We start from the raw sequence: 22,656 nt of genomic DNA, 5'->3' as shown, positions 1-22,656 counted from the left end.
AAAATCCACATTAAAATATCTGGAGAATGAACTTAGGAGCCCTTTTATCCAGCTGCAGTAAAACGTGGCCTGCGATAGTGTGGATGCGTGAAATCGGTGTGCGCTGGGCCACTTTTTACCACGGCTGAGAAAAAAAGGGCTTTTTTAAATGGGAGCAGTAAATGACCATGCGTAAAAATTAAAAGTAGTGTGCAGTTATTTAGAGCTTGAGCTCTTACTGTCACCAATGACCTAACGGCACGGGCTCATGCGCTACACACATGGTAATTATGCAGCACGTGCCAATGTGGCCACACTGCCAATTACCGCCAGGAACGCCTCCCGCAGTAGAAAATAAAAAATCATTATCTACCCCGGGAAACAGCATGTGCCGACCTCAGAATTACCGCAGGGTGCCAGCGTTGCCCCGGCGGCAGGGGCGTAGCCAGGCTTCGGCGGGAGGGGGGCCAGAGCCCGGGGTGAGGGGGTACATTTTAGCCCCCCTGGTGCCAGGGACCCCCCCCCCCCCCGCCACCTTTGACCTCCCCCCGGCACCCCTCCCTTTTTGACCCTCCCTTCCCACCGCTACCAACCTTCCCCCGAGTCCCCCGCCGCTGCCGTCAGGTATCTGTGCTGGCGGGGGGTCCCCAACCCTCGCCAGCCAAAGTCGTCTTCAGCCGGTCTCCAGGCCGGCACACTGCTGCAGCTGATGTGGAAGCCTAGGATTTAGTTTCTTCTGTGTGAGTCGTCCTGACGTCCTGCACGTTGAACGTGCAGGACATGTGCCGGCCCGGAGACCGGCTGAAGAGGACTTTGGCTGGCGAGGGTTGGGGACCCCCGCCAGCACAGATACCCGATGGCAGCGGTGAAGGAGGGTTAGCGGCGACAGGAAGGGGGGGTCGAAAGGGTCGGCGGGGACTAGGGCCAAATCTGGGGGGGCCCAGGTCCTTGTGGCCCCAGGTAGTTACGCCCCTGCCCGGCGGTAGTGCTGACTTGGTGTGTGCTACCTGGACTGCTGCTTAGTAAAAGGGCCCCTCAATGCAGCAGCCGACCCACTGATTCTTCACCTCTGCTTTTACTCTGACAGGGAGGAGATTTACTTTCATTTCTTAGCCTGCAACTTTATCTGCTGTAGAAATACAGACGTCTGAGATGGACAAAGCTCTGACATCAGACTCCAGGCTCTCGAAGCTCAGAATCCATTCCTCTGCACTGGTCTTCTGAAGCCCTAATCTTATTTCCAAGACATGATGAACAGTAGAAGAGGAACAGGCCCCAGATCTGCGCTGCTTTTATTTACATGAGCTACACGGTAGTAACGGGCTTTTCCTATTCGGGAAGGAGAGATGGAAGAGAGTCGTTGGGTTTCATGTGTAACTGTCTGCCACTCCTCACTGCTCTGGGATGCCTATAACTTACATTTATCTTCATGTAAGTTTACACTTCCTAATGTATATAGCATGGGGAGACAGTCTGCAGAGCAAATCAAAAATACATTTTAGGAATAGAAATGAAATATTCTCCCACACTTTCTTCCCCTAAAATCAGGACAGTGATGAACAAGAGAGCAAAATGAATGAAGAAGGTCGGCCTACATGTCATTCCCATGTCAAATATCTGGGTGTCATTGGGCAGTTTTTCTCCATCAAACTCCAGCGGTGTTCCATTCGCTGCCATGAGATCGTCTCTTTTATCATCATTATAGATACCTCGAAAGAAAGGGAAAAGATTTAACTCCCCGACAAGTGACAGCTAAGCGGCAATTAAACACATTAATGAATTTAAATTTTATCTTTCTACAGGCAACAAAAATGAGAAGGGGGGCAAAACAGGTGGTCTATTTAGAAAAACAATAAAATGACTCGACGCAGTCCTGTGTCTGCTTCAGGAGTCAAATAAATTATTTCAGCCACAGATGAGAAAAATTCAAACGCGAGAGCAAAAACCTCCAAAGATACAGCGTCCGAAGTGCTGACGAACGAAGTGCCAAAGTAAGGAAGCAGGTCAATAAACCAACTGTTTTGGAACCAACTGGCCTGCCACCTTCTTCTCATTTTTAGGACACTTCTGCTGTTCTTTGGCTTCACCTTTTTACAGGCAGCAGGACCCCCACTACAGGCAGCAGGAACCCCCCCCCCCCCCCCCCCGGTTTCTGAGAGGCTCAAACCGACCCCTGTAGTAGCATTAGCGTAAATAATAAACAGATTAATATAATTTTACCCATGAAACAGAACCCCTCCAAGTTTGCTTTAAAGTGGGCGTGGGGGGTCTTTGCATCTGATCTGACAGCCGAACACAGTCTGTTCAAGAAATCTCTAAAGACTTACCTTTGTGATTGTTCTTACTCCACTCCTGCTTGATCCCCTGCATTCCCTCACTCCTCTCCCCTGTTGACCCCCTCTCTTCCCCTCCTCTACTCTCCACTCTGCCTTGCATACGAATTGTTATATTGTACCTCTCCTACAACATTGTAAGCCACATAGAGCCTGCCTTGGTGGGATTATGTGGGATATAAATGTTCACAATAAATAATAAATAATTTATTTCTGGGGTGGATACTGGAGCAGACTTTGCAGTGAATGGAACAGTCATTTTATCATGTAACTGAAAACTGAAGCACTGAGACAATGAGGCTAGTGCAGGGCCACAGAGTCGTAAAGAGGAGGTTTGAATCAGTGGCGTAGCTACATGGGGCCACGGGGGCCTGGGGCCCCCCCCCCCAAATTTCCTCTTGGCCCCTGGTTTTGCACGTCCATCGTGCTCCTTTTAGTGAAACTGAGCATGCTCAATTTCACTAAAAGGAGTGTGCAGGACGTGAGGGGAAGACAGAGCAGGGCAGGCAATGCGGTGGCGCTGGAGATTGGCGCTGGACAAGGCTTCTACTGGCGGGGTTGGGGACCTCCACCAGCCAAGTTTCAGTCGGCCTCTACCATACTTGTCAGAGGACTCTGCTCTGTAGGACCTCCTCTGGGTAATCCCGACCGGCCTGACTTTGATAAGGATAAAGCTAAATTTAAGGGACCCCCGTTCCCCCCCCCCCCACACACACACTCTTTGACGCTTTCTCTGCGGCTTCTTACCCATCAGCCCTTCTGTCCGGTTTTGATAGGATGAACTCAAAGAAACAACGAAGTTCAAGGCTCCCGTCCTGGCAGAGACGGTCAGAGAAATCCCACCATCAAACGAAGCTTGGATTTCATTATTCTCTGTTTTCTGCAGCATAACTTTGCCAATGTACGTGGCATTATCTTCACCGAAATAAAACAATAAAATGCATTATTGTATGAAACAACCGTCCATTAATCAATAACACAAGAAATGAGATCCTTAAGAACATCATTATGAGATGCTGAATTTACTAATTTGCAGTGATTTCACACTTTCTTTGTAATGGAGTGCATTTTTTTGGGGGGGGGGGGGAGGGGGGTACGCATAGCAGGCCATGCATGTTTGCTTACTTACTATGCTCTCTGGTGGAGGGATAAGAAAGTAACTTTATTCACTCAATAGAGAAACAGTAAAAAAAAGTAACATCTTTGTCGAAAAAAGGAAGATAGCAATTCTTCAATTCAGTGGCCCTTTTACCAAACTGTGGTAAAGAGTGGCCTTAGTGTGTCCTTACGTGGGTCATTCCCGCGTGCTAAGGCCATTTCTACAACATGGGTAAAATGGCTGCTTTTTCTATTTTTTTGAATTAATGGCCACACACTAATTTTAGTAGACGTAAGAGAAAAGGCGTAATGTACATGTGGAAGGAGGAGCACGGAAATTTCAAGAGAGCCTGTTATGGCTGAGGGTCAGGTGGTCCTTTACCCCCTGGATTCTATATATGGCATCGAAATTTCAGCGCAGATCCAAGATGCAACACAGGGACCCTTTTACGAAGCTGCAGTAGGGCTAACGCACAGGTAGCGTGCGCCAACTCGACCCTACTGCAGGGGTAGCGTAGTTTCGAAGTTGGTGCGCGCTGTTTCCCCATGGTAGAAAATCATTTTCTATTATCTACCATTGGGGGGGGGGCCTTCCTGGTGGTAATTGGAAGAGCACAGCCACATTGCTGTACGCTGCCTGATTACTGCAGAAGTAGCGCATGATCCCTTAGTGCCAAGTAAATAGATGGTGTTAAGGGCTCAGGCAGTAAATAGCCATGCGCTACTTTTCAGTTTAGCTCACGGCCATTTACAGCCCAGTTAAAAAAAGGTCTTTTTCCCAGCCACAGTAAGTAAAGATATGGCCCAGAGTGTAGCAATTTCACGCACTCACACTAACGCAGGCCACTTTTTACCACGGCTTAATAAAAAGGCCCCTTAATGAGCTATCAAGTATGAATTAATTAATTTATTTATTTGTTGCATTTGTATCCCACATTTTCCCCACCTTTTTGCAGGCTCAATGTGGCTTATAGTATGCCGTAGAGGCGATCGCCATTTCCGGAATCAGAAATACAAGGTGGTATTGCATTAAGTTCATAAATGGTAGAGTAAATTATAGAGTAAATTAGATAATCAGTTCATGTCCAGCGTGAGAAATAAGGTGGTAGTGCGTTAACATTCGTTAGTGATAGAGTTACTGAAGCAGTCAGGTATAGAGTGTTCGGTTTTCTCTGGTTCTGGTCAGTGGTGTACCAAGGGGGGGGGGGGCGGTGGGTGCGGTCCGCCCCGGGTGCACGCCGCTGGGGGGGGGGGTGCCGCTCGCCTGTCGGCTTCGCTCGTTCCGTGCTCCCTCTGCCCCGGATCAGGTTACTTCCTGTTCCGGGGCAGAGGGAGCATGGAACGAGCGAAGCTGACAGGTGCACAACACCCCCACCCCCCAGCAGGTAAAAATGCACCTGGGGGGGAGGTGTCCTTTCGCCGGGGGGGGGGGGGGTCATGCTGTACCCCGGGGGGGGGGCGCATCGGCGATCCACCCCGGGTGTCAGCCACCCTAGGAACGCCACTGGTTCTGGTAGAGTTTCGTTATCTGGTATTTAGGATGGATCATTGTGGTATGCCTTTTTGAACAGGTTGGTTTTTAGTAATTTTCGGAAGATTGTTAGGTCGTGCACTTAATAATTAATAATTGCATTAATTTGCATGTGCTTGTGCATATTCCATAGCCCCAAGCACTTAAATCCCATTGGGGCCCTTTTAGAAAGGTGCGGGAGGTCCTACGCATGAATAGCGCATGCCAAATCAACACTAGCGGCCGGCTAGGGCAGTAATTCTGAATTTGGTGCGCACCAAATCCCGTGCTAGAAAATAATTTTCTACCGCAGGCCGCTTACCCGGCGGTAAACAGCAATTGGCACGTGCTGCATATTTACCGCATGGGTAGGGCAATGGGTGGGTGAAAATGGACACACACTGGTTTGAATTTTAGCACACGTCTCTGTTCCAGCCCCTTAAAAAAAGGTCCTTTTTCCAAGATGCGGTAAAAAAAATGGCCCAGCGCGTGCCCAAAAGACACACTTGCACTACTGCAGGCCACCTCTTACCGCAGCTTAGTAAAAGGACCCCCATGGCGCGCAACTCAAAGGAGGGTGTGGCCGGGGAGGGGCAGGGGTGTGTCTGGGGCGTTCCGAACATTTGTGAGTAGTTTTATAGACTAGCGCCATTTACACGCTGAAATGCCATGAGTTGAGCACCAACAGCAATAAGGCACTTAAATAGTGAAGAGAGCTTTCAATCGACCGTTCTTCGTACGCTCAACTTCTCAATCTACTTAACCTCTATATCACCAGGTCCAGATGATCAGAAAGTCATAATAGGATCTGTCAGATCAACGCATCCACCTCCTAATTGACTAAATATTTCTTCATGAGCCAAGCATACGTAATCCTCATCAATCCCATAGCATCTTAGACTTACAATTTTTTATATTTATATATATATTTTTTCAATTATTTTCATACTTTCACAATCATTCTTATTCTTAATTTTCCTTCTGTTATGCACAGGTCAAATGCTTCAATTATGCATAGGTCATACTTAGCTTATCAGCTACTTTCCATGATACGCGGTGGAGACTAGTAATCACCGACATAGATCCATGTTTCGCTACGTGCTGTTTCAAGGTAGTCTCCTCACAATAGCATTTACACCATGTTTCAGCTGGCGTAAATACCAGCAACTCAACTGTAAGTGTGAGAATGGGCTCTAAGCGCTGTTCTATAAAGAGCAGTAACATCGCTGCTTAGAGCCGATTTTTTCTGGTCCTGATTTACGAGCACATGTATAAAATTTTCTTCTCCCCCCCCCCCCCCCCGAGGAGATTTATCACCTAAACACCTGTTTTCTGACCCAGACATCCTATAAACGCTATCCTCAGATTGTGGCAGTGAAGAACAGAAGTTAAGCAGCGATTTAAGTGACGACATACCGGTGACATCAAAAGCAGTCCCGTTGATTTGAACAGCACTTGAGTTCTCACCGACGATTTGCCACTCAACCTGAAACAACTATCAAATCACATGTATTAACTTTAGTAGTGTAAAACCTACAATCGAGACTGTACCATGCTTTAGCTGCTCGCTGTATGACTTGTTCACAGGTGCTCCTGTCACACCTGCTTTGTCACCACCCATGAGAGGAGACAGTGGACGGGGAGCAATATTTGGGAAGGCGATCAGCACATCCAAGGATGAATCATCTGTGTTACTTAATGGGAACCTTCATGGAAAGCATTCAACATCAACTGAATCTGTGCTCATTTCGCTGATTTTTAGAAGGATGCAGAGTAGTGGCTCAGTTTAACTTTTAATTTCCAATAGTGTAAGGGGCCCTTTTACTAAGGTACGTAGGCGCCTTATCCTGCTTATTTTCAAAGGAGAAGGGCGGCCATCTTCTGACACAATCGGGAGATGACCGGCCTTCTCCTAAGGCCGGCCAAATCGGTATAATCAAAAGCCAATTTTGGCAGGCTTCAACTGCTTTCTGTTGCAGGGCTGGCCAAAGTTCAAGGGGACGTGTCGGCAGTGTACCGAAGGCGGGGCGGGGCGTGGTTAAAAGATGGTCAGCCTCGGCAGATAATGGAAAAAAAGAAGGCCGGCCCTGACGAGCATTTGGCCGGCTTTACTTGGTCCATTTTTTATCACGACCAAGCCTTGAAAGGTGCCCGAACTGACCAGATGATGACTGGAGGGAATCAGGGATCACCTCCCCTTACTCCCCCAGTGGTCACCAACCCCCTCCCACCCAAAAAAAAATGTAAAAACATTTTTTTGTCAGCCTCTATGCCAGTCTCAAATGTCATACCCAGCTCCATCACAGCACTATGCAGGTCCCTGGAGCAGTTTTTAGTGGGTACTGCAGTGCACTTCAGGCAGGCGGACGCAGGCCCATCCCCCCCTACCTCTTACACTTGTGGTGGTAAATGGGAGCCCTCCAAAACCCACCCAAAACCCACTTTACCCACATCTAGGTGCCCCCCGTTACCCTTTAAGGGTTATGGTAGTGTTGTACAGTTGTAGATAGTGGGTTTTGGTTGGGGGGGGGGGGCTCAGCACCCAAGGTAAGGGAGCTATGCACCTGGGATCAATTTCTGAAGTCCACTGCAGTGCCCTCTAGGGTGCCCAGTTGGTGTCTTGGCATGTGAGGGGGACCAGTGCACTACAAATGCTGGCTCCTCCCACGACCAAATGGCTTGGATTCGGCCAGGTTTGAGATGGCCGCCATTAGTTTCCATTATCGGCGAAAACCAATGGCGGCCATCTCTAACGCCGGCAATTTCTAAGGGTGGCCAAATGTTGAGACTTGGCCGGCCCCGACCGTATTATCAAAATGAAAGATGGCTGGCCATCTTGTTTCGATAATACGGTCGGGTACGCCGCTTTACGGGGCTGTCATTAGAGATGGCCTCCCTTATAGATGGCCGGCCCCGTTCGATTATGCCCCTCCATGCGCATCCAGCATGCGTCAAATTGGAACTCCCGCTCACAGCGTGCCCCAGGTGGTAATTCCATTTTTTGACATGTGTCCAAAACACGCGGTACAAAATATTTTCTATTTTCTACCACATGGTGTTTACCCAGTGGTAATCGGCAGTTTGTGCACTAAGAGGTACTATTCCCTGTGCTGCATGAGGGATCTCTACCAGTAACAAGTATGTGCAGAAGCCTTTTTAGTTAACACGCATGTTAATACCATGTGCATGCAACACGTTTACCAGCTTGTACAGTAAAGCTTCTGTCTAAGTACGAGCTTTATTGCATAGACGTCATTATCTTAATAGTTCAGCTAAAACTAATTCCAGTCTAGAGGTGAGACCTTGTGTTATTGTTAGGTTCCTAAATAGAAAGCTGAGTACCAATTCCTTTACCTGTGTTCCATTGTCAACGGCGGCTGCCAAGCCCACAAAGTTTGTGGCATAGGAAGTTCCATTTCCCGCTCTCGCAGTGCGGCCCTGGAGTTTGAATATCACCAAATTGTTCTCATCCTTCACATTCAGCAGAATAAATTCCCCCAGGCCATTGAAGGTGTAGGTGACTTCATCCAACGTATTAATGTGTGGATCTCCAAAGAACATTCCTTTTAGAGTTTGGAGTAGGGGAAGGGAAAGATTAATAATCAATCACAGAAAGATAGACTACAAGATAAAAACTGCCAGGCTGCTGCTGCTCTTCCACAGACCCTAACTGATCCCTGGTTTACTCTCTGTTCTCTACCGCTATGGGCTTTCTGTGCCTCTCTCAGGCTTTCTTCAACTCAAGCACTTATGTACCTTTACCACTCCTACTGGGAGGCTCTTTCATGCATCCATCATCTGTTTTATAAGCAAATGTTGGAGAGAAGATCCGCCAGCAAACGGAGAACTCAAACGCCCCACGGTAAAAACAACAATGTATAAAAAGTGGGAGTACGACCAAGGATACCAGAAACTGGAGGATGTTCTTAAATAAAAAACTTTATTGAAGGTTTGAAGACTCGACACAACGTCGTGTTTCGGCCGTCAGGCCTGCATGAGGAGTCTGCTGTGCAAAGTGCTGCAGAGCAATGATGATGGAAATCCTCTGAAGATCTTACAGCAGTCTCTTGCATGGAGAATTGCTGAATAGCAATGAGGTTGGTTCTTCAAAAATGACATAGTAGTCTTTAAAAAGACTGTTTAAAAAAGTCCGGTTTAGCGATGTTCTCTTTCGTGATCTTTGGCGGTTTTGTTTATACTTGTTTATAGTGCAGTTCCTTCAGGACACAATTTTTTCATCTGCATTACTAATAGTGCGTGCAGCGCCTTTGACGGACTTTTTTAAACAGTCTTTTTAAAGACTACTACGTCATTTTTGAAGAACCAACCTCATTGCTATTCAGCAATTCTCCATGCAAGAGACTGCTGTAAGATCTTCAGAGGATTTCCATCATCATTGCTCTGCAGCACTTTGCACAGCAGACTCCTGATGCAGGCCTGACGGCCGACACACGATGTTGTGTCGAGTCTTCAAACCTTCAATAAAGTTTTTTATTTAAGAACATCCTCCAGTTTCTGGTATCCTTGGTCGTACTCCCACTTTTTATACATTATGAGCAAATATTGCCCTATGTTATTCCAGATCATACCAACTTTCAACCCCAACTTCCTTTCCTCTTAAATACCTGCCCCTTATGCATTATTTTAAAGGAAAATTCATTTGAATGTTTCAGTCACCTCCTCCATTCTCATAATTTGGTCATCAAACCTCACGACTCATAAGTGCTGGGCCCACCATTACCTGAAGTTCGAGCTGTGACGCTTTGTTACTCTGTTTAATTTACCTATTCGAGGTGGAATATACCCCCAGCAGAAATCAAATGGCCTCCTGGTATGATACAGTCCACAGAGTGAGGAAGAGCCAGAATCTCGGCAGCAGGAATTATACGGGTCAACTTCATTTACTGAAAAATAGAAAATGAACAGCCTTCATTTACTCCCAATAAACAAAAGTATCAAGAGTGAAAATATTAATATGTTCCCTAATTCACTACTTGTGGCAGTAGCGACAAATTCATCTTTCAATGCATTTTTAATCAATCCTATTTGCTTCTGGTTCCCAGGAAGATAAAGACCACACATGGAATTCAATTTTCAAAAGGGTGACTAGGAAAAAATGAGAAAAATGGTTAAAAAGAAGCTGAAATCAGGCAAAGACATTGTTTAAAAATACCACCATGGAAGCCCAAACCAGATGAATTCCACATATTAACAAAGGTGGAAAGAACAGCAAACGACAGCCAGCCAAAGGTGAAGTGAAAGAGGTTATTAGACTATGAAGAAAAACTTCCCATGGAGACAAACTCATAATACAAAAAAACAGAAGAAACCAGTCTTCGCAAAAAAAACCACAAAAAAGCAAAACAGCGAAGATGACTAACAAAACAAAAATAATCAAAAAATTAAAACCAAGAAAATATCAAATTTGTATTTAAAAATACAAATACATAAAAAAGTAAAAAATGAAAAGGACGACACTTGTTCGTAAAAAAATTAAAACACTTTATCAGCCAAAGGATAGTAGGGAGAAAGGGACTCGACACAGCTGTGTTTTGGCCATACAGGCCTGCGTCAGGAGTCTTCTCACCGTGTGTTGATTTTTAACTCTATCCAATTGTAAAGGGAATATCTGTGTCTCTTTTTGAACCATAGCGTTAAATAATCCTTGAAAACAAAGTCAAGCATAAACCATCAGAGCAGCGTCTCGTCTCTGTAAAGACAAACTCATAATAACACCTTTTTCAGGTACATCAGAAACAGAAAGTCTGTGAGGGAATCCATGGGACTGTTAGATCATGAAGGAGCAAAAGGGGCACTCAGGGAGGATAAGGCTACAGCAGAGAGATTGAATGAATGAATTCTTTGCTTCAGTCTTTACAGAAGAAGATGCAAGAGACCTACCTGTACCGGAAATGGTTTTCAAGGGTGACGATGCGGAGGAACTAAAAGAAATCGCTCAAACACGAAATTGCTGATTCGTTGTTAGTGATCTGTAACCTGTCGTTGAAATCATCCATAGTACCTGAAGATTGGAGGGTGGCCAATGTAACTCCGTTTTTAAAAAAAAAAGGGTTCCAGGGGTGATTCAGGAAATTACAGACTGGTAAATCTGACTTCAGTGCCAGGGAAAATAGTGGAAACGATTATAAAGAATACAATTATGGAATATGTAGACAAACATGGTTTAATGGGATAGAGTCAGCATGGGTTCAGCCAAGGAAAGTCTTGCCTCACCAATTTACTTTTATTTCTTTGAAGATGTAAATAAACATGTGGATAAAGGTGAGCTGGTTGGTATCTGTATTTTCAGAAAGCTTTTGACAAAGTTCCTTATGAGAGACTCCTGAGAAAATTATAAAGTCATGGGATAGGAGACAATGTCCTTCTGTGGAGTAGGAATTGGTTATTGGACAGAAAACAGAGGGTAGGGTTAAATGACACTTTTCTCAATGGAGGAGGGTGAACAGTGGAGTGCCACAGGGATCTGTATTGGGACCGGTGCTATTTAACATATTTATAAATGATCTGAAAAATGGAATGATGAGTGAGGTGATTAAATTTGCAGACGACAGAAAACTATTCAAAGTTGTCAAAACACATACAGATTGTGAAAAGTTGCAGGAAGACTTTAGGAAACTGGAAGACTGGACGTCCAAATGGCAGATGAAATTTAATGTGGACAAATGCAAAGTGATGCACATTGGGAAGAATAATCCGAATCATTGTTACCTGATGTTAGAGACCACCTTAGGAGTCATCACTCAAGAAAAAGATCTGGGTGTCATTGTAGATAATATGCCGAAATATTCTGCTCAGTGTGTGGTAGCGGCCAAAAAAGCAAACAGTATGCTAGGAATTATTAGGAAAGGGATGCAAAATAAGACCATTATAATGCCTCTGTATCGCTTCATAGTGGGACCTCACTGCGTTCAGTTCTGGTTGACGTATCTCAAAAAAGATAGAGCAGAATTAGAAAATGTTCAAGGAAGGGCAACCAAAATGATTAAGGGAGTGGAACTCCTCTCAGATGAGGACAGGCTTAAGAGGTTGGGGTTCTTCAGCTTGGAAAAGAGACAGATGAGGGGGGATAAGATTGAGGTCTATAAAATCCTGAGTGGTGTAGAATGGGAAAAAGAATCCATTTTTTACTCTTTCAAAAAGCACAAAGATTAGAGGACACGCCATAAAGTTTCACGGTAATACTTTTAAAATGAATAGGAGGAAATATTTTTCACTCAATGAACAGTTAAGCTCTGAAACTCATTACCAGAGAATGTGGTAAAATCAGTTAGCATATCTGCATTTAAAAATGGCTTGGACAAGTTCCTGGAGGAAAAGTCCGTAATCTGCTATTGAGATAGACATGGGGATAGTCACTGCTTATCCCTGGGATTGGTAGCATGGATTGGGATTCTGCCAGGTACTTGTGACCTGGGTTGACCACTGTTAGAGGCAGGATACTGGACTAGATGGACCATTGGCAATGCATATGTTCTTATGGTACATCTGCTTTTTACATGTGATAACGGTGCCTCAGGTTTCTAATATTTATTCCATAACGTATATGTTCAATGGATGAATTTTGACACTGAATCTATAAGTTTTATCCCTCCTCAGTCTGCCCCAAATCACTGCACTTTTTCCAACATAACTTTAGCTGTTTTGGTCTTTCCCAGTATGGCAATACTTATGTACTTATGTATATTTTTTTAAATCACTTATACGCTGGTACCAGCAAGTCTCATAAGTGCAGGTAGGTATCAGCCTCAGCATATGTGACAGAAATGCAAAGCACCAGATTCAGTTCCAACCTAATGAACAGAGTAAAAGTCCTGATCAGGTGAAATGCTCTGTTATTGGTTTAACCCCAGTCTTGGTCTCTCACCCTTATAGAAGTCAGAGAACAGAAGAAAGGAAGTGTTGATGCCCCTGTACAAGTCGTTGGTCAGGCCCCACCTGGAGTATTGTGTTCAGTTTTGGAGGCCGTACCTTGCGAAGGATGTTAAAAAAATGGAAGCGGTGCAAAGAAAAGCTACGAGGATGGTATGGGAGTTGCGTTCCAAGACGAATGAGGAGAGACTTGCGGACCTGAACATGTATACCCTGGAGGAAAGGAAGAACAGGGGTGATATGATACAGACGTTCAAATACTTGAAAGGTATTAATCCGCAAAAAAATCTTTTCCGGAGATGGGAAGGCGGTAGAACGAGAGGACATGAAATGAGATTGAAGGGGAGGAGACTCAAAAAAAGATGTCAGGCAGTATTTTTTCACGGAGAGGGTGGTGGATGCTTGGAATGCCCTCCCGCGGGAGGTGGTGGAGATGAAAACGGTAATGGAATTCAAACATTACGCCAAGCCCCCTCCCTACCCATCTTCAAATCCTTGCTCAAAGCCCACCTCTTCAGGGTTGCTTTCGGCACCTAACCTTTATACCTCTCAGGAAATGTAGACTGCCCCTATTTGACTGACTATACATTTGTCCTTTAGATTGTAAGCTCCTTTGAGAAGCGACTGTCCTTCTATGCTAAATTGTACAGCGCTGCGTAACCCTAGTAGCGCTTTAGAAATGTCAAGTAGTAGTAGTAGTATATGCATAAAGGAATCCTGTGCAGAAGGAATGGATCCTCAGAAGCTTAGCCAAAATTGGGTGGTGGAGCAGGTGGGGGAAGAGAGGTTGGTGGTTGGGAGGCGAGGATAGTGGAGGGCAGACTTATACGGTCTGTACCAGAGCCGATGACGTGAGGCGGGACTGGTGGTTGGGAGGCGGGAAATACTGCTGGGCAGACTTATACGGTCTGTGCCCTGAAAAAGGCAGGTACAAATCAAGGTAAGGTATACACATATGAGTTTGTCTTAGGCAGACTGGATGAACCATGCAGGTCTTTTTCTGCCGTCATCTACTATGTTAGAACAGAAATTGCATTACACTGAGGCATATTTTCAAAGCACTTAGCCTTCCAAAGTTCCATAGGTTTCTATGGAACTTTGGAAGGCTAAGTGCTTTGAAAATATGCCTCACTGTCTCAAAGCTGCAAAACTGGGTTTGTTTTACTATGGAATAAAAAAAAGATTTACCTCTATACTCTTCTTGTAATGGTATAATGTTGCTCCAGAATTGATTGTAGGCCCAGGGATTCCATCGGTTAGACCAAAGTGTGGCATATCTCCATGGGACTGGCAGGTATCTCTCCTTCTCTCCATACACCAAGGCTCCATTCCAGCTGTAGTAACATCTGGTTCCTGCCCCATTCCAGGAGGGCGAGGCACTCTGCACGCTGATGTATTTGTCTGGGAAACAGAAACAATGTTCCCTGACAAAACTCGACCTACCTTCTCAATCTACTGAATACATCTAGCACAGATAAGTCAGCTGTCCACTGTTTCAAGCAGCAGTTCATGCCTTGCAGATTCGTTATATAATTAGTTATCTAAGTTGCGCTGACTGGTCCCTCCATGAAGGTTCTGCAGAGTTATCTGGATAATGGTATTGGAAATCATTACAGACCTCCCAGCGCTATCTGGATCGTGCTGGACAGTTCAGGACGGGAGCCTGGGTAGAGCTGGGATTTTTCTGAAGACTGGTAAAACTTAGGGGCCCTTTTAATAAGACGTATAGGCGCCTACGCGCGTCCAATGTGGGTCAATTCAGAGTTACCGCCCAGTTACCACGTGGCCAAGGTGGTAATTTCATTTTTTATTTTTATTTTCCGGTGCATGGCAGAAACCGGGCGGTAATTGTCATTCTAAGCACGTAGATGATTACCGCCCCGGCTAACGCGTGAGAGCTTACTGCTAAATCAATGAGTGGCGGTAAGGTCTCAGACCCAAAATAAACATGTGCCAATTTTTATTTTGCCACACGGCCATTTTCGGCAAAATGTTTTAAAAAAGGCCTTTTTTACAGGAATGCTGAAAAATAGATCTGTGCGCACCCAAAACACACGCCTACATTAGCGCAGTCCATTCAGCGCACCTTAGTAAAAGGACCCCTGGGCCAGAAGGCAGATACCTTTCTAATAGCTTGGGCCAGGAAATGGGCTGTGCAAAGTTATCCAGATTTGTATCAGATAATGGTGCTGAACAGCTCTATTACCCAAATATTGGTGGGGTCAGAGCCATACTCAAATATTAAGCATTATTTGGATATTGGGTGACACTATGAGTATCCTGGTATAACTTTAAAAACTACGATTAGGAAGGGAACGATCATACAGCGAGTGGAATGGGTAGATGTGAATCGCTTGTTTACTCTTTCCAAAAATACTAGGACTAGGGGGCATGCGATGAAGCTACAGTAGTAAATTTAAAACGAATCAGAGAAAATATTACTTCACTCAATGTGTAATTAAACGCTGGAATTTGTTGCCAGAGGATGTAGAAAAAGCAGTTAGCTTAGTGGGGTTTAAAAAAAGGTTTGGCTGGCTTCCTAAAGGAAAAGTCCGTAGACCATTATTAAGATAATCTACTGCTTATTTTTAGAATAAGCAGCTTCAAATGTATTGTTTTGGGATCTTGCCAGGTACTTGTAACTTGGATTAGTCAGTGTTGGAAACAGGATGCTGGGCTTGATGGACCTTCGGTCTGTCCCAGTATGGCAACACTTATGCTCTTATGTAAGTGCGAGCATGCAGATGCGATCATCTGCTCCCTGAGTCATAGCTGTGTCTGCGCACGCAAAAGACAGCAGCTCGTTCTGTTTTTCAATCTCTAGAACTTCTGAAACTGCAGCAAGGCACTTACCTGTTTTCTGTTCGAATCCATAGTGGCTGATCAGATCTCCAGCAGTGAAAGAGGAATCAAAGCGTGCCTGGCGATGAGTGCAGGGGCACGGAGGAGCAGAGAATGCCCACCACGGGTACGGATCAGGCTGACTGTAGTACCAGATCAGACACTGCTGTCGAGGGTTGGCCGTGGTCTTCTTGTTTCTCTCCAGACGATAAGCCCATCGTCCTTTCTGGCCTGTGAATGAGAAGTTTAGCTCAGCCTCAGTGGACCACAAACTTTCTGAAGAAGCTGGAATTCTGTAAGGTCTGACGCATTCTCTCCTAAAAATGTCTGACCTGGTGCTGGCATCTGCTTGACTATCAAGATGCTGACCACCGTTGGAAGTGATTTTGATAAGAAAAATTTGGGGAAGGTTTTCTGCCAGTGATTGAGAGACAGGAGTTTTTCTGAGCGTTCTCCTTCCCAGATATATTTATTTATTTAATACATTTATACCCCACATTTTCCCACCAGTTGCGGCTCAATGTGGCTTACACAAAACCGCAGGGTAGGCTACGGTTCAGAGAGTATAATTAAATATTGTAGCATTAGGTTTTTAGCATATTGGTATCATTTAAAACAACAACTGATTAACAAAAGATAGTAGAAAAGTCCATTAGGTTGAGTCTGTAAGGTTTGCCTTCTTGAACATGGTGGTCTTCAATAGTTATCTGGAATTTAGATAGTTCTGGGTTCATTTTAGGGTTCTAGGCACTGCATTCCAATGTTCCATTATGATGTCATATATGGCCATCAATAATAAGATGCAGACAGCAGTTCAGCAGTGAAATGAGTGCTACGGGTCTTTTTTACTGAGTGTCGTTGCCTTGATTTTCTCTCCTCTCATGCCATCCTCGATCCGCTTCAATCCGGCTTTCGCCCCCTACACTTGACAGAAACGGCACTATCTAAAGTCTGCAATGACCTGTTCCTTGCCAGATCCAAAGGTCACTACTCCATCCTCATCCTCCTCGACCTATCCGCCGCTTTTGACACTGTCAATCACGATTTACTTCTTGCCACACTGTCCTCATTTGGGTTCCAGGGCTCTGTCCTCTCCTGGTTCTCCTCTTATCTCTCCCACCGTACCTTCAGAGTACATTCTCATGGCTCTTCCTCCACCCCCATCCTGCTCTCTGTTGGAGTTCCTCAGGGATCTGTCCCTGGACCCCTTCTTTTTTCAATCTACACCACTTCCCTGGGCTCCCTGATCTCATCTCATGGTTTCCAATATCATCTTTATGCCGACGACACCCAGCTTTATCTCTCCACACCAGACATCACTGCGGAAACCCAGGCCAAGGTATCGGCTTGCTTATCCGACATTGCTGCCTGGATGACATGTGTCCTCCTTTTGGGGGGACAAAAAATGGTAACCCTAGTTCTGACAGGGTAAATAGTGCTAAATATCGATCGGTCACTTTCGTCTGCCTTTGCCTTTTGATAAGCTGAGACTGTCTATTTCTGATATTACATAATTTGCTGGTCTGAAAATGAGCAAAGTGAAGAGGTGAACTGCAGTCTTTTCCTTACCAGTATTATTGCCTCTGTACTGGTCTGGTCTGTATATTTGCGGAATGCTAGCTTTAGGTCCTGTCTGTGGGTCATTGAATTCTGGGAAGTCCTTGACGTAAGGATTCCTGGAAACTCCACTACCGGGTTTTTTAAAAGAAAAACACACACACAGCATATAGATAACATATATCATTAAAGTGTTCAGTATATGAAATACCAAAGGCAATTAATTGGTTCCCCTTCCAGGTCTAGTTTTGCAAAATCTTGTACTTTACAAACGTAAGTTCCACAATTAAACATGGATACGGGTCTGATTTTACAAAAATACACCTACATTAATGAGCTTATTTTCGAAAGAGAGCGCCGGCAATCTTCCGACACAAATCGGGAGATGGCCGGTGATCTCCTGATCCTGGCCAAATCGGTAGACTCGAAAGCCAATTTTGGCCAGCGCCAACTGCTTTTTCATCGCGGAGCCGGCCAACCTTCAAGGGAGGGTACGGAAGGCAGGACGGGGGGGGGGGGGGGGGGTGGGACGGGGGCATGGTTACAAGATGGCCGGCTTCACCCCATAATGGAAAAAAGATGGCCGGCTCAGACGAGCATTTCGCCGGCTGGACTTGGTCCATTTATTTTTAGGACCAAGTCACAAAAAGTGCCCCAACTGACCAGATGGCCACCAAAGGGAATCGGGGATCACCTCCCCTTACTCCCCCAGTAGCCACCAACCCCCTCCCACCCAAAAACAAAATAAGATAAAACAATTTTTGCGAGCCTGTATGCCAGCCTCAAATGTCATGCCCAGCTCCCTGACAGCAGTATGCAGGTCCCTGGAGCACTATTTAGTGGGTGCACTGCACTTCAGGCATGTGGACCCAGGCCCATCCCCCCCCCCACCTGTTCCACTTGTGGTGGTTAATGTTGAGCCCTCCAAAAACCCCCAAAACCCACTGTACCCACATGTAGGTGCCCCCTTCACCCTTTAGGGCTATTGTAATGGTGTAGATTTGTGGGGAGTGGGTTTTGAGGGGGGGGGGTTAAGGGGCTCAGCACCCAAGGTAAGGGAGCTATGCGCCTGGGAGCCATTTTTATTTTTTAATTTTTAGAAGTACCCCCTAGGGTGCCCGGTTGGTGTCCTGGCATGTCAGGGGGGCCAGTGCACTACAAATGCTGGCTCCTCCCACGACCAAATGCCTTGCATTTCGCCGGGTTTGAGATGGCCGGGCCCGGTTTCCATTATGGCTGAAAACCAAAGTCGGCCATCTGCTCTAAACTCGGCGATCGATTTAGCTGGCCCCAACCATATTTCAAAAATACAGTTGGCTCCGCCGCTTTGCGGAGCCGGCCCGGAAGATGGTCGGCCATCTATTTGGCCGGCGCTGTTCGATTATGCCCGTTCACGGGTCCAAAAAGGTGTCAATTTTAAATTCATTTAAAAAAGGCAACATAGCTACCTATGAGCGCTGTTTACTAAACTGCGCTAGAGGTGCACTAGCGTTTTTAGTGCGTACTAAGCATTCGTGCACGCTAACCGTGTAGATTCCCATAATATTCCTATCAACGTCTACACGGTTAGCGTGTGCTCATTTTTTAGCACCTTAGTAAACAGGGTCCTATGCGTCTTTATAAACTAACTCCCAAATCCGCCTCCCCAATTGCATGCAAATGGCGACACACATTTGCACCTGCTCCAAAGTGAGTGTAAAAAGGTACATGTGCTCTACACGGGTACCCGTGCATTTAAAAAGTACACCCATACTGCAACCGTATCTCCTCTTCCTCTTTCAAAAATGACCCCATAGATAGGAAATTCTCCACTTCCATGCACAAAGCCCTGAGGGATGACGCATTTTTTTGCACGTGTATCTTTGAGAAATGGCTGTTCTCACTATACATATCACAAAATACACATATTTTACAAAAGGCTCCACATCCAGAGAGTGGGTCAGAAGTGCACAGCAGGCCCCCAAGCCATTTTTCATGTTTGTTTAACAAAGTGAGAATTAGAAATTCATTAGTTCCTCACCTGAAATATCCCATTTTAGGTCGGTAAGAGGAAGGAAGTGTGTAGTAATTCCAGTTCATTCCTCCATCGTCAAATAATATCAGGCAGAATGAATAGATGCCATCTGTAGCCAAAAGGACTTGGTAAGTGTTGGTCTGTGCAAAGAGCATTAAGTGTGAGAAATGGAGTGAGTTATATAGAGCACAATCGCAGTAAATAACTATAATTATATCAATTAACAGATTAACAATAACACAGTTATTCCTCACTTCAGGAATCCCCACTTTTTTAGAGGAGGTAGGGAATTGTCCATGTTTACTTTAGGAAGAGTTTCAGGGGTCTTTTACAAAGGTGCGTGAAAAAATGGCTTGCGGTGGTGTAGGCGCAGGTTTTGGAAGCGCGCTGATCCATTTTTTTAGCACGCCTGTAAAAAAAGGCCTCTATTTTTTTGCCGAAAATGGACGTGTGGCAAAATCAAAATTGCCACGCGTCCATTTTGGGTCTGAGACTTTACCGCCAGCCGTTGACCTAGTGGTAAAGAATCCGGGCGGTAATGACCTGCGCATGTCCATTACGCGTGCCAGAAAAGAAACATTATTTTTCAGATGCGCATAGCGGGCACACGCCAAAATTGAAATTACCACAAGGGCCACGCGGTAACTGGGCGGCAGGGGCATAGCCAAACAACAAATTTTGGGTGGGCCTAGGCAAGAAGTGGGTGGGCACCAAGTGTTCTCCCCCCTCCCAACCACCACCAAAAAAAATATTTCAGCTGGCGGGAAAATGCTTCTTTCCACCTTGGCAGTATGCAGCAGGCATGCGCTGAAAACGGAGTGTGTGCAGGTGCCAGTATCGTGGACAGTAGTGTTTTTGTTACCATCAGGGGGAAGTCTTCAGCTGGCCGAGCTTGAGATCCCCATCAGTTACCGCTAAATGTGTGCTACTGTTGGGTGGGCCTGAGCACTAAATGGGTGGGCCCGGCCCACTCAGGCCCACCTGTGGCTACGCCACTGCTGGGCGGTAACTCCAATCTGGCGGTAAAAGGGGCCCCTCAGTCTGTCATACTGTTGGGTCTTCACTATGATTTTATCAAGCTCCTCCAGGTTTTCAGGATATCCATGAGGCAGATTTGCATACAATAGAGGATATCCTGAAAACCTCATTGGCTGGGTGTGTCCCAAGGGCTGGGCCAAGATCTCCTGCTCCAGTGAAAAGAGAAGAGACCCCGACTGACCTCTTGCTTCTCTTTAGCTAATGACTGGGGCACCGGCCTGATCTCAGATAACTAGAATTTCTTACCATGACAGGACAAAATGCAACAGTCTGGTTTTGTTCCGTTTCATTTGAAGACAATTTTTAAAAATCCAACAAAATTCTTCTTTTTTTTTTTTTTCTTCATTTTGTTTCATTTTCAAACACAAAAATTCAAACAAAACAAAAACCGCAAACAACCCCCTAGAAGTTAAATGAAACACAACCAGCGTGCACACCCCTGAAATTCACACCCCTCTGCGGGCATTGTGTTGCACACACTCACCTGGGCGGATGAGAAGTAGTAGGCTGGATAGGGGGGCACCTTTTCCCAGGTGATCTTAATTGCCCAAAGCGCTTTGAACTCCAGAGAAGTGAAGTAGGTGTTAATTGCACTTTCCAGAGATGATCTGAAATCTGGGTTAGAGTTTGGTGATGCTTGGAAATCATAAACCTACAAGGGAAAATATAACAGTTACTTTGTATCCTTATATAAATACTGCAGACTCAATACAGGATATGAGCAATGCAACGATGGAGAAAAGTGCTCGGAAATGGTAAAGAAACTCAATTTAAATCCACAACCGCAGACTGAAAGCCGAATCATGAGAAAGTGCGTGTCAGTTTAAGTGTTGTTCCCAGACATAGTATTAGCTACTGGATAGAGCTGAGAGGTGGCTTTTAATATTCAGGTGCCATATACAGCAAGGTGGTCCCCCCTTCAATCCGTTCAGAACTCTGCTGCCCGTCTTATCTTCCGCCTAGACCGATATGCTCATATCACCCCTCTCCTCAAGTCACTTCACTGGCTTCTGATCAGGTACCGCATACAGTTCGCTTCTCCTACTAACCTACAAATGCACTCGATCTGCAGCCCCTCCTTACCTCTCTACCCTCATCTCCCCTTACGTCCCTACCCGTAACCTCCGCTCTCAAGACAAATCCCTCCTTTCAGTACCCTTCTCCACCACCGCCAACTCCAGGCTCCGCCCTTTCTGCCTCGCCTCACCCTATGCTTGGAATAAACTCCCTGAGCCCATACGCCAAGCCCCCTCCCTGTCCATCTTCAAATCCTTGCTCAAAGCTCACCTCTTCAATGTCGCCTTTGGCACCTAACCACTACACCTCTATTCAGGAAATCTTGACTGCCCCAAATTGACATTTCGTCCTTTAGATTGTAAGCTCCTTCGAGCAGGGACTGTCCTTCTTTGTTAGATTGTACAGCGCTGCGTAACTCTGGTAGCGCTTTAGAAATGTTAAATAGTAGTAGTAGTATTAGTAGTGGTCTCTAGCAGAGGTTTATGTGCAATCAACACAGCAGCTGTCAGTGCTGTTTTCTCTTCATGCAGCACGGACTACTCACCCGATAGTACATCTCTCCATATCCTGCTGACAAATCAGCATCTGCCCAGAAAGCTGCAATCATTGGAGGCATGGACGCTTGGAAACCGGTTGGATAGCTGAAGGTGTACATAGGGTCATAGCTGTACCGTTGAAACACAACCACCCCGTTGTCTGTGAACTGGAGCAAAATCAGATTACATTGTAAAGAAGGAACAAACGCACAACGGCCTACAGAGAGGTAGAAATGCAACGTGTTGCTTAGGAAATCTACTCAGTGACTTTTGTCTGTTTGGTGCAAAAAATGCACAACACAGAGCTTGATAGAATTTGACTCTGATGAAAAAACTTTACAACCTGAAAGTAGCACTGAACATAATTAAAACCAAATGATACTGAGATTTTTACGCTAGGGCTGTGTGATTACATTGTTTCATGCACAAGTTGCAGGAAGGCGTCTGCCGGAAGATTTGTACTGTAAGGGGTCCTTTTATTAAGGTGCGCTGAAAAATGGCCTGCAGTAGTGTAGATGCATGTTTTGGGCGTAAGCAGAATTATTTTATAGCGCACCTACAAAAAAATGCCTTTTTTACATTTTTTGCCGAAAATGGACATGCGGCAAAATGAAAATTGTCGCGTGTCCATTTTGGGGTTTGAGACCTTACTGCAAGCCATTGACCTAGCGGTAAGGTCTCACGCGGTAACCGGGTGGTAATGGTCTAAGCATGACAAATTCCAATTGACACGCGTCGCTGCCACACGTCAGAAAATTAAAAATTATTTTCAGACACGTGTAGCGGACGCATGCCAAAATTGAAATGACCGCAAGGGCCACCTGGTAACTCCAATTTGGCATG

General features: G+C 45.5%; 1 protein-coding gene across 2 annotated transcripts in view; it reads right to left on the bottom strand.

Annotated features, from left to right (window-relative positions):
• The window catches only part of LOC115478588, a 119,700-nt gene that overhangs the window by 55,027 nt on the left and 42,017 nt on the right, over positions 1-22,656 (bottom strand). For both annotated transcript variants that reach the window (XM_030216061.1, XM_030216060.1), the window contains 11 exons: positions 21,822-21,980; positions 20,745-20,912; positions 19,229-19,362; positions 17,221-17,339; positions 15,664-15,882; positions 13,999-14,211; positions 9,705-9,824; positions 8,275-8,483; positions 6,337-6,415; positions 3,060-3,227; positions 1,575-1,688 (listed from right to left, as the gene is read on the bottom strand). In XM_030216061.1, the coding sequence (XP_030071921.1) occupies positions 1,575-1,688; positions 3,060-3,227; positions 6,337-6,415; positions 8,275-8,483; positions 9,705-9,824; positions 13,999-14,211; positions 15,664-15,882; positions 17,221-17,339; positions 19,229-19,362; positions 20,745-20,912; positions 21,822-21,980 (1,702 nt within the window). The remainder of the gene's footprint in view (positions 1-1,574; positions 1,689-3,059; positions 3,228-6,336; positions 6,416-8,274; positions 8,484-9,704; positions 9,825-13,998; positions 14,212-15,663; positions 15,883-17,220; positions 17,340-19,228; positions 19,363-20,744; positions 20,913-21,821; positions 21,981-22,656) is intronic.

This window comes from Microcaecilia unicolor, chromosome 10, assembly GCF_901765095.1.
Source record: "Microcaecilia unicolor chromosome 10, aMicUni1.1, whole genome shotgun sequence".
In the NCBI taxonomy this organism is placed as follows: domain Eukaryota; kingdom Metazoa; phylum Chordata; class Amphibia; order Gymnophiona; family Siphonopidae; genus Microcaecilia; species Microcaecilia unicolor.
This window is presented reverse-complemented; position numbering and strand designations above follow the sequence as displayed.